The 17,978-nt window shown below is 43.2% G+C and overlaps 1 protein-coding gene and 1 long non-coding RNA gene across 3 annotated transcripts in view; one reads left to right on the top strand and one right to left on the bottom strand.

Moving 5' to 3' along the window:
- The first annotated feature begins 2,321 nt into the window (after window positions 1–2,321).
- On the top strand, window positions 2,322–6,811 carry LOC106038676 (uncharacterized). Of its 2 annotated transcripts, none has more exons than XR_001208764.3 (3): window positions 2,322–4,610; window positions 6,172–6,410; window positions 6,574–6,811. It is a non-coding gene; the product is annotated as an uncharacterized lncRNA (long non-coding RNA). The 2 variants fall into 2 exon arrangements; XR_001208765.3 differs by having other exon boundaries at window positions 2,322–4,615.
- Window positions 6,812–12,320: 5,509 nt separating this feature from the next.
- Window positions 12,321–17,978, bottom strand: part of ENPEP (glutamyl aminopeptidase) — a 34,561-nt gene continuing 28,903 nt past the window's right edge. The window contains exons 14-20 of the mRNA XM_013185387.3: window positions 17,491–17,641; window positions 16,666–16,739; window positions 16,455–16,556; window positions 16,174–16,344; window positions 14,543–14,683; window positions 13,499–13,577; window positions 12,321–13,249 (exon numbers count right to left, since the gene is read on the bottom strand). Of these exons, the coding sequence (XP_013040841.3) occupies window positions 13,100–13,249; window positions 13,499–13,577; window positions 14,543–14,683; window positions 16,174–16,344; window positions 16,455–16,556; window positions 16,666–16,739; window positions 17,491–17,641 (868 nt within the window). The 3' untranslated portion in view covers window positions 12,321–13,099. The remainder of the gene's footprint in view (window positions 13,250–13,498; window positions 13,578–14,542; window positions 14,684–16,173; window positions 16,345–16,454; window positions 16,557–16,665; window positions 16,740–17,490; window positions 17,642–17,978) is intronic.

The following is a 17,978-nucleotide window of genomic DNA, read 5'->3' as shown; positions in this document are numbered from 1 at the left end:
CGGCACAACCTTCCCCCTCTCCCCCATGTCGTGTCTGCCATTATACCAGCATAAAGACCCCATACCGGTATTATTATTCCTTGCCAGGAAAAGGAATGAATTGCAAGCACCTTCCTGCCACTGTAAGTGAATTGATACCAGGAGCTGTAGATGCAGTTAAAAGACCCTCCAGTGCTTCCCCCCCGAAGTCTCCCACGCAACCGACACAGTTACACTTGTACAAAATCTACCTGTAGAGCCGGCTTTCATGGGCCAGGAGCCTTTACCCTTCTTTAATCCACTTAGATTACCAGCGGTGCACTGCTAATTCGCATGGCAAAGGGCAAAGGGCTTTCTGCAAAGCACAACTTTTTCTTGTAGCAGAAATAGAGGAACCCACTTTCCTCTAAAGAATTGATTACTTGATGCCTTTGTTGGTTTTGTAGAGCACTCTGGCTGTGTGAATTAGGTGTAGTTTGGTGAATGTGAAAACTTAACTCCCTTCTCTCCCCGCAACCATGTGAGGGGATGGCAAGAATTTGTGTTTAAGTTCAGAACTGTAAAAAATACAATAAGCTGTATTTTTTTTTAAATGTAACTTTTCTGTTTCTACATGCAATAACACACATTTTAAACTAACAGAAATACAGAGCCTTCTGAAGTTTTACGAAAATGTCTGTCATGCTAAGAATCTCAGTCTCTGTTGAAATGGCAACACACATTAATGAGAAACATTAGATTATGAATAAAATCATAAATTTGTTATGTTAAGGGCTAACTTTGTGCTGTAAACATTGCCACTAGTCCAAACAAACCTTGGTCCAAATAGAAGTTGCTTATGAAATAGACAAGAAAATGTTATGGATTTATTACATATTAAATATTCTTGTACTTTACATATAGAACTTGATTTTTTAGGCACTCTGGATTTTCATTAATAGAAATCAAGCAAATCAGAGTCCAAGCTGTTGCAGTTGCTTGAGTTGAGCTATGCTGCTAAAGACATTTTTACATGTGACATGCTCTCCTACGCACTACCAACCATTTGGTCACATCAGTACTGTTTGACCACGTGCAATGAAGGCACTGCAACTAAGAAAATGGAAATATATATACTGTGATTGGTGTCACCAGAAATGATGGAAAGCTAGAGGGGGGTAACACACGAAGGCAATTTGTGCCCATCTTTATTTAAACTTTTTAAACTTCCCTTGGTATTCAGATTTTTCTTTCTGGAAATTTTCTCAGAACAGTGGGAGATCCCTGAGCAATTAACTGAAGCTGCTAATATTTTTAAATTTCTGACACTGAACTCAGTTGGCGGCATTATTCATGTAGTTAAAGTTAAGCTTGTGCTGCAGTACCTTGCTGAAAGAACCAAATAGATTTTTTCCCTGCTCACTCAGAAAAGGAGTTACGTCAGTGTTAACAAAAAGGCTTTCTGTATGAACCGATTATTAGTCACGTTCTCTTGGTCTGTCAGATTTACTTCCTCCTTGCCTGACACCACATCTACTAAATCTCCATTCACCTGTAGAGTAAGGCAAGTAGAAAAAAAGAGGACATTTTTTTTTTGTGTGTGTGTGTGTGTGTGAAGTATTACCAGAAAATCTCAGTCTGGACTCAAAAAAAAATGGTGGATTAGTAGAGATTAAGACTACAAAAAGTTATTTTCTCGCACTATTCAATCACATTCGGGGGCAGCCCTAATTCTGCATTTCCTTGTGTTTGCTATTCTTTTAACAGCTTCCAGTGAAAACGGAGATTCGATTCTTGACAGCAAAATGTCCATGACTGTAAAAGAAAGGTTATTTTTCTAGGCTGTGATGGAGATAAACATTGCACGGCCCTTCTTTTCCTCTTCCCTTCCTCAGGCTCTGTTTCAGCTCCTTACGCTGTGATAAATGGCACTTAGATCCAGGATCCTGCTGTATCGCAAGCGCGGCTTCCTTAAGTATAACATCATGCTCTCTGTACCAGCATGCTGCTAGCGCCTAGTGTGGAGCGCATACTTCCATCCAGCCTGTGGACGGCCTCCTGAAATGCAGCGAGGCTGTGGTTGTAGTCTGTCCTCTGCATAAGGCAGATCTGAAGAATAAACATTGATTCCTATTCGGGTAAAGCACAGAGCCTCCATCATCACCAAACATAACTGCAATGCTGATACTTTCTGCTAATAGCGATAACTTTGGTCTAATGCCGTATTGTACACAACATAGGGGGTAGCTATGTTAATGCGCCCACTCATATGTGGACCTTTTCAACTCCAGCCCTTCAAATTTTATCACACGGCTGCTGCTCCACAGAGAGAAGGCTCCTCTTCAGCTGACTGAATGGCAGGTTTATGGCTTTTAAAGGCTGTGTCCAAAACCCGCTGAAGCAAACACATTCAGAAATTCTGTATTCAGTGACTCTTTGCTCAGTACATGAAACAAAGAGCTAGCTTCTGCACTCCCCCAGATGCACAAAGTTTTTAATTCTGGAGATGCAGAGAGACCACATCCCCACATTTTGTCCTGACACAGAGGCAAGACGTAGCCAAGGCAGACAGCAAGACCCGGGAGCTAAGAGGTACTTGGGGTCAGGCTGCATAAACACGGTCAGTATTAAATCTGCATTATTTGCTTACGCCTCAGTGCCTCGGGTCTCTGAGAACCTTACTGTGCTAGGCACCATACAAGTCCAGAACAAACTTACCCAGATATAGACTTTGAATAAGGCAAGCATTGAATCGTGACAGATTTAGAACATGTCCGCTAAAGACATCATTAAAAATATTTTAAAATCCTGTTTTTTGGAGCAATACCACCCCCACTCCCTTCAGAGGGGAGACCTTGTCAGGCACTAAATAAATGTTTACAGAAAAGTGTTTATGACTCAACATTAAATAATGATTTAAGGTGGAAATGTTGACAGAGCCTGACTGCTAGCGATACATCTAAAAATCTCGATGCATCTGGGAATTTATTTCCTTTTACAGCCTATGATAAAAAAGAGAATATCTCTATGCATGTTTTGAAGTAAAGGCACAAAACTTCACAGCAAGTGCCAACCAAAATGACCTGCAATCCCTGAAAACAGGGATCTCTACTGGAAACAGGGACAAAAACTCTACTGTAGATGTTTCAGCAGGAAAAACAAAACAAAAAAAAACCATCTCTGTATGTTGCATAAATACCTTTTTTCATTCATAACTCATTGTTTCAGGAACCAGGACCGTTAACTAGAGCTGGCTTTTCATTTCTCCATTCCCCTTGTTTGTCATTTTATCTTAAAACGTCTATTTGCTTCAGAAAAGCCTTCTTAATTTTGACCCACTGGTGGCCCAGCTAAGCACTGAGCTAATATTGACTAATATTTCAAAATAAATTGCTCCCTCTAGTGAGACCGCCGTAGTACTGATGCCTGGCAGATGTGGTGGGGGGCGGCCTGGGTGAGTTTCTACGTGCTGCTCCAGCAAGACCTCAGCCCCTCGCCGGCTTGGTTCTTGCTCCAGACAAGCTTACGAGGAGCCTTCCCTGAGCAAGGAGTGCTCAATAAGGCCTTCTGCATTTAAGATAAAATTATTTACAAAGGCTTATGCCTCCTACGCTGTTAAAACCTTCCCTAAAAGAGCAGGCCAATTAACCGGCAGACCTTTGGAGAACCACACGGGCTCGCCGAATGCTAAAGTTTTTGCTGTGGATGAGTTTCATACAAACAACACTGCCATCACCCTCTCCTTCTCTTTTTTCAGCTCTGGGCTGTTTAGAAAAAGAAAACCCAGTTAAAAGTAGACCTGGCTCTAAATATGAGCTGAGTTCTTCAGGACACCTCCCTACACCCAGTGGCTTTCAAAGTAAAAAAATATTAACTTTGCAGAGTCCTCAAAAGACCCCTGAAGCAAAAAGACATTAAAAGGAAACGGAGTTAGCTCTCCTTTCGGCACCTGTCAAGATGGCGCCACCAGATGAGGCCTGCTGCCATGAGTGGAAAGGCCAAAATTCTGCCATGCTCCCAGGGAGGGGCTTTTTCTTTAAAAGAGTAAAAATCGAACTCTGTGCAGCACAACTGTAATAAAGCAAGGATTTGGAAAAGGCCGCCGGCGCTCCCAGGACCACATTGGGGAAAGGCCGCCTGGTGGGAGAGGTAGGCCTGTGGGATATGAGAGGGCGGACACGTTAAGAGTGTTGGCAGCCTCGTGCTTCGTGCTTGCTTTTCTGTCAGGGCAAACTCGACACCCCTCCTTTAGGATGAGTTGTTCAGCACAACTCATCTCCAAAATCCCTCCTTGAGCAGAGTGAGGGGCCCTTCTCCTTCAGTGCCCCGAGGCACCATGGCGAGGCCCTGCCAGCTGCCTGGCGCTGCTGGGAATGGGTGAATGATGGCTGGGGGCTCTGCCCCCGCTGGGTCCTGGTCTCCCAGCCTCTCTCTTGCTCTTCACCCTCCCCTTTATGACAGCACAGAAGTCTCACAGTTGCCAGGGCTGCAAACGTGGTGGTGAACATGGGTCCCTTTTCTGACAGCAAAGCTCAGCTCACCTGAACGGCTCTTCAGAGGTCAAAGCAGACTCATACTTGTGGGAGAACAGCCATGGACAGTGATGGTTGAGCTGTTCTTCTGTAAATGACATAATGACTTAAAGGCAGGTGGTAAGGTTTGTTAAATAAATATTTCTTAACTTCTTTTCAGCGAGGAATGAAAGAACATATCAATCTTAAAAGCAATGGATTAAAAAAGACAAACACAAACCTGTTTTGGAAATACTGAGCTCAGACTGAAAGCGCTTTGTTGCAGGCTACTGTCAGCCGGGTGGCGTGGTCCTGGACAGATGTCCTCTGGGGGAGGATGCGGCTCCTCAGCCCAGGCTCTGCCACGCCAGAGGCTGTTCCTGAAGGCAGCACGGCTCCTGCTGCAGCCCCACCACTGAGTACAGTGGGTTATCCAGTCAGATCATCGGCAGGTGCTTTTTTTTTCCAGAGCTCCCTGAAACACACACGTGTGTACGTTCGTAAAGAAAGTCAAGCTTGCGAGGAGATGTAATATCTTTTTAAGGAATCAGGTGGTATAAGTGGAAGGAGCTAGCAAATACCTGGCACAGAATGGTCTGAGTTTATGTGCGTTTCTGATCGCTGCAAATGACACGTGCCTGATTTTGCTAAAAAACTTTCTTTGGCTGCAAACAACTCCTTGAGGTAAAAACCATCACTCTCAAGCTCAATTTGCTTGCTGAGCCCAGGCGTGCAAGCCAGTTCTTTACAACTGTCTGAGGTTCTGAGTGTTTGGCTTCCTGGTCCTTTATAGTAGTGCCCAGCATTTTTTGAAACATAACTTGCATTTCCAACAGTTTCTAAGGACTTGAATGGCTAAACAAAATTTTCAAAAGCAACATAGAACCTTATCTTATAGGGGTTTTATTTTTTGTTGTTCATTTGTTTGACTTGCATGATTACAAATTTTAGCTTAATGATTGGCATTTATTCTCGGTTAAGTAGTCTTACCTGGTGTTACTTAGACGTGCCTGCATACCTGACTGGTGTTATTCCTAAGATCCTTAAGACAACTTTGTTTTCTTAAGATGTATTTCAAACAGTTAAGCACGCTGTGTTAAAGCCGGTATAATTAAATGCAATGACTGCTAACCGTCACTAGAGGATGCTCTTAATACACTGCGGAGAAATAAAAATAGGAAAATCTTTTCACTGCATGTTCTCGTCTTCGACAAAGGAGTATGGTTTTTGTTGTCGTTGCTGTTGTTTTTCTTTTACGAGGCGGAAAAAAGTTCATTTCTATCTCCATGATGCTTCTGCATGAATATCCTATTTATTTCCATCCTTTTAACCATAAACTCATTCTAGCTATTACAACCCCGTGAGATTAGAAAATGCACAGACAAACCACATTTCCCAGATCACCATATTCATTTTTTCTGGTGCACACAGAAAATAGATTATAATTTTCGAGTTGCCTGTTAAGATGTATTTGAGCAATAGCTCCTAATTATAGTAGTAAACATTTTAATATTTTACCTTTACTTTACTTTTTACTACATTTACTTTTTACTTTCCTACAAGTTTATGTTTTACTTTGATATATGTTTGGGGGGGCAATACCTTTCCCATAGCAAAAACTTAATGCCGTTATTTCTCTAACATGTTTTCTGATGCTTACTCTTTTCTGTCCTAATCTCCCCATCTGATTTGTCTTTGATAGGTTGCATTCATCTCCTATGTAAGGAACTACATCTAAAACAATTTTTAAAATATTTCAGGAACTCTTCAATAACTTGTGCAGAGCTGTTAACGTCAAAAATAGGCATGGTTAAACAAACAACACCCAGGATAGGACGTGTGTCACCAGGACATGTCTGTCAAACTACTTTGTCAACTTAAATGCCTCTCTGGTCCCAAGTCCTGCACATTGTTTCCGTGTTCACTTGGACAGCCCGGAAGGTACTCCAGAAATGTTTTGTTTTTATTTTTTTCCCGAGTGAAATCACCCATCCATCAGATCAGATTGTTTTGGACTGATGTTGTGTTCTCCAGCCTTTCAAAATGCACAGATGACCAAACGTTTCTCTCCTTGCTCTCTTCTCTTTTAATCATGCCTCTACAGATGTGGCCGTGGGTAGCAGTCTGTCCAGCGTGTGGAGCAATTGGAGCAGGAGGCACCAGCTCTGCTCTGGAAGCCGCATTGGCTTGTTAGCATAGCGTGCTCACATGAACAACGTCCTTCATCCTAGCCCTGACTTTTCTGGCCAGGCTGCTCCGATGCCAACTACGACATGCTGTTTGGCTGCCTAACTGATTTCCCTCTCCTGCAATCTGATCTTTGCCATGGCTGACCTTCTCCTAGGTTGTGTTGTTCCAATGCAAATTGCATGTTGTTGGCTCTGCTGGCTGTTCCGTGTTTGTAATAAAGCAGTGACTGACAGTGTTCATGAAAACCTGCCCCTGCTTGCATCAGCCTTTCTCAAATTGCGCAATTGTGTGCTTCTGTTTTGTGGCTAGGGCGATACCTGAGGGTGTAGTTTGCTCTGGTTCACCTCCCAGTTTGTGTTGGTTCACTTTCCTGCCTGGAGCTTGTCTTTCCTCCCTTGCAGTCTGGCTGGGAAGCTCGGCAGCCCGCGTGTGAAGCCAGCAGTTGTGTTATTTTGGGGCACTCGCTAGGGGAGCACATTTTTGTTTGTTTGTTTTTCTCCTGAACTAGGGAGGAGAGGAGCGAGCCTGTGCGGCTTGAATGGAGCTTTGTTTTGGGCAGGGGAAATGAAAAGCTGAAATCTTGCCTAGCCTGACACAGAACTGTGCCCTTCCACAGGGCTCAGCCTTTTGGTTTGGGGTCCTTGAAGTGGTAAAGTACAAGAAGGGCTGCCTTTACCAGAGCGCCAGAGCAGAGGAACGCCCCTTACGTGCAGCGGTCGGAGACCTTGTGCGGGAGGTGGAAGACTTGGTGAATTATTGTTTCTGCTGGAGAGAATTTCAAACCGCATGCCTTCCCTTTCGGGCTGTTGCTCAAACCGCTGTACTCTACAACTCTGATCCTATGCGTTTGTATTTGCTTAGGGCCTGTTAATGCAGGTCTGAGCTTATTAGCAGTCTCTGTTGAGGACATCCATCTGTACTTAAAGTAATAATAAAATACAGCAGTCTGGCATTCCTGTGTTTTCAGATACTCATGTGAAGGACCAAACTAGAAAGCTACTCATTTGCTTTTAGTCCTGACTATTATTTAAGTACCACGTGGGAATTTGAACGACCAGGCCTGGTATATTGTCACGTGGAAGAATTCTCTTGCATTTCTGTGGAGGAGATGGAACCGAGCCTTGATCTGCTTGCTTTCTTTGTAAGTGCTCCAGCCTGAGAAAAAGGGAGCTGGTGACTTTTCATCAGTGATTTTGTAGCTTCAGGTCCGCAGTGTTTTCTCCATCTGAACTTGCTTAACGAACCTGGGTGGGCCATAATTTCAGTTTGCTGAAAGAGAGCATTTGCTAAAATAAATGAATCAAATCTGTTTTTGGCTGCCCACCAGACACCTGCAAAATCTGCCTCCTAGACTGCCACAGCAACTATTTTGGCTCATAAGAACTTGATCTGCGGCATTAACAACTTCTTGCCATAATGTCCTGCAACTTTTTCTCTGGCTATAGCTACAGTGACTATCCTCTGGAGAGTGTCCTGCAGTTGTTTTGTTTCAGGCTCCCTCTTTGCAAAAGACATGAAAATACCCTGAAGTTGCAGACCTGCTACAGGTGTGAGATCTGTAGCTCTGTGGCATGCGGCTCCTGGCTGGACTGGCTTCTTCACCAAGCTGTTTGAATGAATTTGACAGCAGACAATGCAGAATGGGAAAGCTGCTGTGGCAGGACCTCATGATATGCAACTGGCTTTGCACTCCCTGGAAGAAAATGTATCTGTGACTAGACTCTAGTTCACTGCAAGTTGTTTAAAAAAATTCAGAAGTGCTGGAAAGGATATTTAGAGGTCACCTGGCCATTTCATCCATCTCCAAAGAAAAGTTAGCATTGATAATTTAAGCTAAAGCAAAGGTTGTACAGTGGATATCGCACATACAACTCCACCATCTACTTAAAATTAAGGTTTAATTCTTATTAAAAATAAGAATCTTGTATCCCCAGCCTCCCTTTCGTAGAGTTAGACTCCAGTGCTCTCTCATGCCTGGATCTCTTCCTTTCCCTGTCTGCCTGCTTCTTGAGACCACCTGTACACATTGCTTCAGCGTCATTAAACCACCAGCAAACAGACAAATCCCTGGACATCAGTGTGTGAAGAACAGAGGGTTGATATTGAAAGGATTTCCGTATGTGAGAGATTACTGAAACAGCTAGTGAGTGCTACTTAAGAGCAAGGTCTCTCAGATACTGTGCCATGGTCGTGTTTCTCAGGATTTGTTCTTCACTCGCAGCTCTTTAGAATATACTCTGTGAAGCCAGAACCTCTCAGATTTATCTGAACCTAATACAATTCAGGTGCTTTGATAAATAGATTTATTTTTTTTTCCAGAATGTACCTTGGAAATGCTCAGACACCTGGGCAGCCGTATGAGTCACTGCGGTACCTGTGAGCTGGAGAACACCTTAGTCTCATCTGGCTGTATGCTCCTGTACCAGTTTTCCACATACAGGCATACATTTAGGTGCTGTAAATGTGGGTGTGAAGTTGGAATACCTCCAGGTCAACTGCCTAAACACTAGGGAAAGCAAACACAGCCTTGTTTGACTAACTTTCATAATTGGATATGTATAACACAAGATGAAGTCTTAACCTGACAGCATAGTATTGCTGCTGATAGCAATGGGATGAGGCCCCGTGCTTCTGATCCCACTTGGCTGGGCTCTTCCGTGCCCTCTACAAGCTACTTTTCACCGTGAGCCCCCCAGACTGCTGGAAGATGCCATTACCCAACATGATGGTAGCTAGGAGATGGCACTGGTCATTGCAGGATGACGGGAGGGCTACTTCCTAATCCTGTCCTCTTTCAACAGAGAGACATACTGTAGGTGTATGGTGGGTTTTATGTATGCATACTGTGTAGTGATCTTAACTGCTGTTTTAGAACCTGACTCAGCTGGGGAGTTGTAAACCCCTTTGCATTTGCATTGGTGCTATTCATTTTTTGTGTTCTTCTGTGCAATAATGTGATGTTTTCAGTCCTTTCTTTACCTGAATCATCAAGATAAAGCATTTTCGTGTACCTATCAAATTTACAGCCTCCCGGGGCACACAGGCTCAGGCTCTATAGGACACACAGCTGTGGCTGGTATGAAAAAGATTTGTAGGGCTGGTGTAAGGCAACACTACAACAGTCACAAATGGCCCCTCTTTAAGTCCACCACACTGCACTTTGGTTACTCAAAGCGTTTCTTTACCTCTTTGCGTGCAATAGCCTTTGCTCCGGTACAACAGCAGCAGCAGAGCCTCCAAAGCTGTGCGGGTCTGAGGGGCCAGCCAGTTCTGCACTCCTTCACTTGGCTTTATCAGTGGAAATTCCTTCCTCGCTGATCGAATGACCAAGGCAAAATTATCTCTTTTTAAAACAGTTCACATTTCTTTGGATTCAGTTTCAAATTGGCATTCTTAAGCTTATCACAGACCATTTGTAAATGCACTAGTTCCTGACCGAAAGATTTAGCATGTACCAGATTTGTTATCCGTCTAGGACAAACAGTCTGAAAGAGGCACATGCCATACAGTACATTCTCCATGAACTGTTTAGGGTAGCAAGAGCACTGCATAATCTAGAGAACATTATTTAAAATTGACAGAACCTTTATCGTGCTATAAAAGCAGCCTTCTTCTGGGGCTTTTCGGTTTACTTCCACGTTCACCCACCTACTTAAGATCAATGCAGACATCCAACAAACCTTTCTGTAACATCAGAAGTACCCAAGCACTGGCCAAATGTCTCTCTGATCAAATACCACTCAGGCACAAAAGCTGCACGTGGTCCTCCTGTCTTCCTGAGTGGGGCAGGACTGCAATGACAGGAGGCAATTTCTTGGTTCACTACTTTAAATCCCTTTCTCTCCTCCATGCACGCAGGGTCATGCGCCCAGTTCTTGCTCAGGCTTGTGCTTGGCTTCCTGCTCTCTCTTTGCCTTAGTGGTATTTTTCTGTTGTCTCTCTCTGATTGACCTTTTTGGTTTTTTTCCACGACAGCAGTGCACGGTACTACCGATATGTGCCTTGTCTTGAATAGTGCTGTGTCTGTGGGTTTGGGATGAAGGCTGATTTTGTCAGAGCTTTCGAGCACCGCAGCAAATCTTCGTGCCTTCTTGTGCTTTCCCTGATGAAAGCCTACCACTGTAGCTAACAAGGTAGACAAGTTTGAGCCCACTCCACGGTAGCAGCACCTACGTATTACAAAGGTTAGAAATCTCTCAAACTAACTGCTTAATCTTAGCCCATTCACACATTTCTTCCTACAGCAAATTGAGACAGAAGCATAGGAACAGTTAAAGAATCAGTTCTTTCTGCCAGATTTCAGTGCCTTCTCTTAAAGGGAAGACTGCTGAGCTAGCTCCTTGAGCATCTTTGTGTCAGTTCTGCATCGTTCCACATGGTGGTCAGCAGGAGTTAAATACCTGTCACTAAAACAAACAGCACCTGCAGCCCAAGCGAAATTCTGTGCGCTGACCGTACGTACTACTGCCCAGTCACAGCACTACAGCGTGCTGACAGCATTACAGCGTGGGGTGGCCAAACCAGTCTGTGACCTTGACACCAAGAGAGGTGTTACTCGTTTTCTGGGCTTCCAATTCACTCCCTGAAAATGGAGAATGATGGAGGCGAACCCATACATCTCCTCCCGAGCAGGCAGCTGAACAAGGCCGGTCCCATGGCCTGATCTGCTGGTGGTTTTGCTTCACTCTCTCTGTCCTCTGTGTATCAATCTGAAAATAAGAAAACCTGGCAGAAATTGCTTGGCCCTTTGCTGCCTCTTGGCCTTAAAGAGAAGCTGGTGCCTATAGCCAGTTGTTACCACTGTTAGTCAGCATCCTGTCATGTTTTGTTTGTGGGAGGCAAATGGCTGCTGACATTTTCCTTTGACAGGACGGCTGACTTGGTCACCAGATCAGTCTGGGCTTGTTGCAGCTATTTGGGTATCTAGGGAGAGGCCCAAAACTGTACCAGCCCTGAATCTCCTGGGGGAGTAGGGTAAAGTGTTTGTTTCCACCTGTGACTATATGTGCTTCTCTGGAGCCCCCTGTGCTGAACAGAAGCCCAAAGGCAGGCAGAGCTTGTACCCCAGCATTTCTGTACATCAGAGACACCTCTTCAGCATCTCCAGCTTTTCCTTTGAATAGCATTGCAGGCTAAAGGGAAGAGAAGTGCTTTTCCGTGCTTCTGTCATCCCATCTCACTGCAGTTTCCAGACAGCTGTGCCTCACCTCTCCCAGATCTACCTACGGGGAGATGCTTTGTGGCCCTGCTCCCGGGGCATTCACACAGGGACCAGCTCCAGCTGCTTCCCTTCTGCTGCTCCTTTCCACCCAGGAGACCAGGGAGAAGGCGGTGAGGATGGGGCCGATGCTCACGTCTGCTGCCTGCACGGTGTCAAGACGCAGCTCAGAGGCAGGCAGAGTGGCCCCAGTGCCTTCCCCCAGCATCGCAGTGGCAGAGGGACTGGAAACAGAGAGTTGTTTCTTTGCTGCCTGTGCTTCTGCTGTCTACTGATTTGCAGTCCTCTGCCTGACTTTGCCATTTTTTTAATTCCTTGGAAGAGGGAGTAGATGTTTTCCCCTTAAAAGTCACTGAAGCTATATGTACCCCATATGAAATGGCTGCTTTTCTATATGCCATGCAGTTTTCCCACTTTATTAGAAAGAGACTGAGACTTTCAGGTAGATTTTCTAAATTTTATTTTTCCTTAAGAAAGGAGACAGCAAGTACCACCTGTCTTTGTTTGCAGTAAAGGCTGCCACAAGTTCTTTTGACAAGATTTAGAAATAAGACAAAAATAACTAAGACAACCCCTTCCCCAAGCTACCGAATCCCAACTAATAACATTGAAAAAGTAGCTGATAATATTGATCCCTTGTGTACCAGTAGTTAAACTTCAAAAATCAATGGAGATGGAAGCTTAACCGGCCTTTCTGTAGGATAAGAATGCAAAGCTAAATCCCAAATGTAGATTTTGTAAATGAATATAAATATAGGGGGCGATTTTCAGACAAAGTTTAAATCACTGCATAATTCCCTTTTCTCCAGAACAAAGCTCCCACAAGGTGCACATGGAAAGGAATCCCTGAGTGTCGTAGGTGTATTTCTGTATCAACCATGAAGTAGTTTTTCAGAGTGGTATATGGAAGGCCTGAGAGCCGCTTGATAAGCAAGGACCCCAATTCTGCCATCATTTCTGCCTTGAGTAACTTGAAATATTTGTCCTGTTTATTCAGGCAAATGAATCTCTCAAAATACAAAGCTATTCATGTGCACAAGCGCTGGCAGGATCCAGGATCAGCGGCTACACAAACATTGCTCTGGCAGTGGTCTCCTGAGTGGTTGCAGAAAAAATATTAGACCTTGGTCCCCTAAAGTACCTAGGTGAGAAATCCGCATTGCTAAATATCTCCGAGGATCTGCACGCCCAGAATGAAGGCCTGGTATTTTTAACTAAGACTTTAAGGGCCTTTCCATGACTCTAGCCATGCTCGTATCTCCTCCTTGTTATCTTTCAGCCACTGAATGTTAGTCTTCACCTGCTCGATTGACTGACTCCTGGGTGATTCTCCTGCCCCAGCATTAGGATATTTCTCAAAGAAATTTTCCATCTGGAAAAGAGAGAGAGAAAGAATTGGCATGAAGCAGATAACGCCGTCATTGGCAAGTAGGATTTTATGGGGACCAGATCAAGTGCAGTTGGGGGTGAGAGTGATATTTAAGCTCAAGCTAGTAGCACTGGTAAAGCTTTACAATAATTCATACTGCTCTAGATACTTAGGGAATAAAAAGTCCAGTTTTCTGACCAGTAGCTTTTAAAACGTGATGGCTTAGAACCAAGAGAAGTGCTGGCACCATACCTGCCAAAGCTGGAGTTCAGTGTTAAAGGTTTGGCTGATGGTTACTATTCGGCCAAGGTTTCTGTCATTTATAGTGAATCTAGGGAAAAAAAATATAATAATAATAATAATAATGTTTGATGCAAAGCTGTTCAAAATAAAAGACAGAAGTAATTATCTGAAGCTTAAACTTCTAACAGCTCTATAATAAAACAGATGCACCCATATTTCAGCATTTTTGGAAACACGTGAAAAATGGTACTCCTAGAGAATATCTATACTGTTCTCAAATAAGTCTAGTAATGGAATGATTTCTTCTGGGGGATTATTATTACTTTAATTTATGGTTTATTGTCTCACATTGGAAATCGGGCGTTTCAAGATATTTTGGTCCTCCCAGGTCTATCTCCTGCTGTGGAATGAACTGCTTAGCAATACAAACACTGCCTGGTTCGCAGCTCTAGGCTAGCAGGTGGGTTCTGTTTCCGTGCCCTCACCCAGCATTTAGATAGGGGAAGGAAGGAGAGGGAAGTCACTCCAACAGGGAGGAGCAAAACTAAGAGGTTTGTTGTTACTTCCACTGCTCGTCTGTACCTCCTGCTGCTTGCTGTTACCACCAGAAGGGTTTTAATTCTAAAATTACTGCTCTGTACACTGTCTTCTCATTATGAAATCAAGAGAAGGAAAACTCTACATCAGAGTGGAGACATGACTGACTACTGCAGAGCATTTCCATGCAAAAAGAAGAGATCTCTACATGTTTAGTGGAACTTTCTATACTTTTTCATCACCATTTATCGGTAATGGTCATTTAGGGAAAGAATGGTTTTTGAGTTAGCAGCCAAGTACTTTTTCACAGAAGGTGGCTGTAATTGTGTTGGTTATGCTTTTGGTTTTCATTATGAAAAGAAGCTGAGCATAAGAACTGGTTGCTTTTACAGAAATGAAAGGAAACTCACAAACTTTACCTTTCCAGAGAAAAGAAGAGGACAGTGATTATGGCTGTACAGTGACAACAGAGAAAGGCCTGTAGACCTAAACTACTCCATGAGATCATTAACGTACCTGTCAACTAAGTATTGCCAGTTAAGCCGAATCCAGTCCCAGGCCATTGTTTTCCCATAGGTGTTATAGGAGATGTATCTCAGGACTGTGAACACATCTTGGCTTTTGATGAAGTTGGTGTCGTAAACGTATTTCAGATACCTAAAGGAAATCCCGTAAGAATCAGTGCCTTTCATGGTTGTTACCAGGGAAAGCAAATAATAAGTTAATACTTTCAATGCAGACTTCACTGATGTCAAAGAGAAATAATGCAGTGCTAATGCCTATGTTTCTCAAGCATTTGCCACCACAATTTACAGTCATTTCCAAGCAGGAATATTATTTCTGTCGAAAGCATTTTAATGGTGAAGTACACCAATCTAAAACATAACTACCCGTTGAAAACTGTATTAAGAGATCATAGAGTATTGAAAGTAACCTGGACAGTTGAGCATCTGTTTAGAAAAGAAGTAGAGTTCATGCCACTAAGTTACTTGAAAATAGCCCAAATTTTTTTTATTTTTTTATTTTTTTATTTGTGAATACAGTTTTGATGGCTACAGAGGGGGGATCCCTCAGCATGCACGTGTGCAGGGCAATGAGGAGCATGGTCATGGCTTCTCAGCAGCAGAGCCTTTGGCTGTCATGTGTTGGGATTATGTTTTGTCTCTTTTTTTTCCTATATGCAGGTGCCAGGAACAATTTATCAAACCGTTTGCTCTTTTTCCCTCCCTTGGTATTTTAATAACAAATTAAGAGGCAAATTTTCCCTGCTTTAGGAGGGATTCTTTATTTTTTGCAAATTTAGGTTGATCTAGATAATTAATTAATGCCTTCATCATGTCAGTGATTACTTACTGAATGGCTTTAGGTTATGGCTCTTGTGGCCACAAGAATTTATGAATACAGCTGCCTCCTACCACTATTTTAATTACTCCAACTCTTCTATTTACTCTTCCTGAACCTCCTGTACTTCCTTGTTTCATCTTGTCTAAACTTGGGTCTCATTCACGCAGAGACTGCTCCTTTTTATGATATTTAGACAGAGCTCCAGCAAAGTGGTGTATGGTCCCAGTGAAGATGTTTGCCTGCGGCTCTGCTCTGTGGTACAACTGCACACAAAGGTATCCGATAAGCTTAAAGGAATTGGTGTGGCCATGCAGAGTCACAGCCAGGGGAGGTGCTCGCCCAGTCTGACGGCTGCACCAGCCTGGCACAGCAATCAGGTTCCCCATCAGTGCATCAGTACCCTTTGATTTTGAGTCCCTTTCCTGGTCTGGGATGAACAGTGCTCTGTAAGTCTTGCTTCCCTTTCCTGATTATAGAAGAAATGTAGAAGAATATTTTTCTCCTGCTGCCTATTAGGCAGCTAAAATTACACAGGATGAAGGCACTGCTGGAAAAGCTGAAGGCTGTTGATCACATGCAGAAACAACTACATGTTCAACATCTTTCCACTAAAGGAGCAAGGCTTTTTTTCTACTATGGCACAATCTCGGAGGGGGGTGTTAGATAACTGTGCTTTAAAATGTGTTGCATTCCTCATGCTGTAATCTGACAAAATGACAGCACAGGAGAGAGGAGAGGTGAATGAGCAAACGGTGAATAGTTGCGTCTCAAGGGAAAGAATAATCTTTGTGTATGTAAATCACCTGTCCAAAAGGCTGATGTTATTCACTGACGCCAGGCCATACAGCAGTTTTTCTTTTTCTTGTGCTAATGAACTTTCCTGGTACATCTTGAACATGTAATTCCACGATGACTCATTGCCAGAGTTCTGCATCCCATAGCGATATACCAGGAGTCGGAGATTTACAGCAATGCTAGCATAAAGAAAAAAGCACTTTAATATTCTTCCCCCTTTCCTGCTTGAGATCTGTGACCACGTCACAGGCAGTGTTATTCACCAGCCACAAAAATCATGAGCTCTCACGTTGTTCCTTGTAGCCATTGCTCAAATTGTTGAGAAGCACTGCTCAGAGACTCTGGGTCATTCATGCTGCACGCAAAGTCGAGAACAGATGCACGAAGAAGCCTTTAAAAGAAAGAGAAGGGAAGAGAGAGAGAAATATTCCTTCTGCTTAGCATTCTTTGAAACCACCAATAATATCATAAAAGAAAGAAAGAAAGAAAGATTTTTCAACCTGTCCAAATGGCCTCCAGAATCACTCCAGCCCAGTTTATTCACAATGGGTTTTACCAGATGGCGAAAATATTCCTGAAGTAGAAACAGGGTTTGGTTATTTGTATAGATTTCATTAAAGAACAGCGTATTTATCTTTATAGGTTATTCTCATTTATTTTCCAAGAACTAGCATCTCTTAAACAAAAAGTAATACAAACACACACACACAATCTTTCCAGATCGCCACAGCATGCTCACACACTCTTGCTTGTAGGACTGAAGGGCAAAGTCAGTCAGAACGGCAGAGTCTGCTTCTCTCGAGCTTTGCCCATGCCCCAAAATGAAAACCAAGGTATAGCAAAGGCACACTGCCATAACATTTTTTCCAGGGGTAATCCTGAATTCAGGACATAGTTATTTTAGCGACCATTGAATCATGTTCAGCTTCAGGTCAACTATCAAACCTTCTGACTGACAAGTTGAGACGTAGCCATTCTTCACGTTGAGGACAAGTGTCAGAGATCTTGTTGCCCAATACATCCTTATTTAGTGGATGCCGAGCAGCCTTCAGAAACAAATGACTGTATTGTGGCTTATGGTGATGGATTATACGAATAATTAGGCATAATTTCTTTCCTCCAAGTACATAGACTTGAATTGATCCAGGTAATTCAGAGATTGGTACTAAGCAGCTTTCAGCACTTTTTTGAGTACAGTAACAAAAAGTAAATCCTGATAGCTCAGCAACACTGAAAATCACTTGAACTTCAATATTATTGCCATTACAGATACTGAACTGTCAGATCCAGTAGTGCCATGCAGGAATGTATTTTTGCTTCATCACCTGAAACAGGGGATAGAGATCTGTATCGTCTTCAAGCATATCTGCGATGTAAGTTACAGATGATATAACTCTATGCCAAGGTAAATAGTCTGCTTCATTTGTTAAGTATTTTGTGAGCTCCAGAGGAACAGAGTAACTCACAAGTCCAGCTCTGAGGAAGGAGAAAACATAACTTCTGTTATTTTAATGAATTTGGAGAACTCACTTCTGTAAAGATACTAGAAGGCTACTCACTTTAGAAGGTCCGAAATAATAAATTTTGACGGGGGAAACAGTCTGGTATGTAATGTGGGACGCATTTTCCAAAGAGATCACTGAGGACCACTGTTGGCCAATGCCTAACTGCAGGAGCTCTCATTGTAATGAGAAGCTGCCCATGTTGTGCAGCAGCCCAGTGCACCCACAAGTGGGCAGCCCTCAACCGAGTGTATTAAATCGTGTCCCACAACAGAAATGGCTGGTTCTGGAGACATGCTGAAAAGGTGAAG

The sequence above is a fragment of the Anser cygnoides genome, chromosome 4 (genome assembly GCF_040182565.1).
Source record: "Anser cygnoides isolate HZ-2024a breed goose chromosome 4, Taihu_goose_T2T_genome, whole genome shotgun sequence".
Classification (NCBI taxonomy): Eukaryota; Metazoa; Chordata; class Aves; order Anseriformes; family Anatidae; genus Anser; species Anser cygnoides.
Note: the sequence above shows the minus strand (reverse complement) of the source record. Positions and strands in the feature narration are given on the sequence as shown.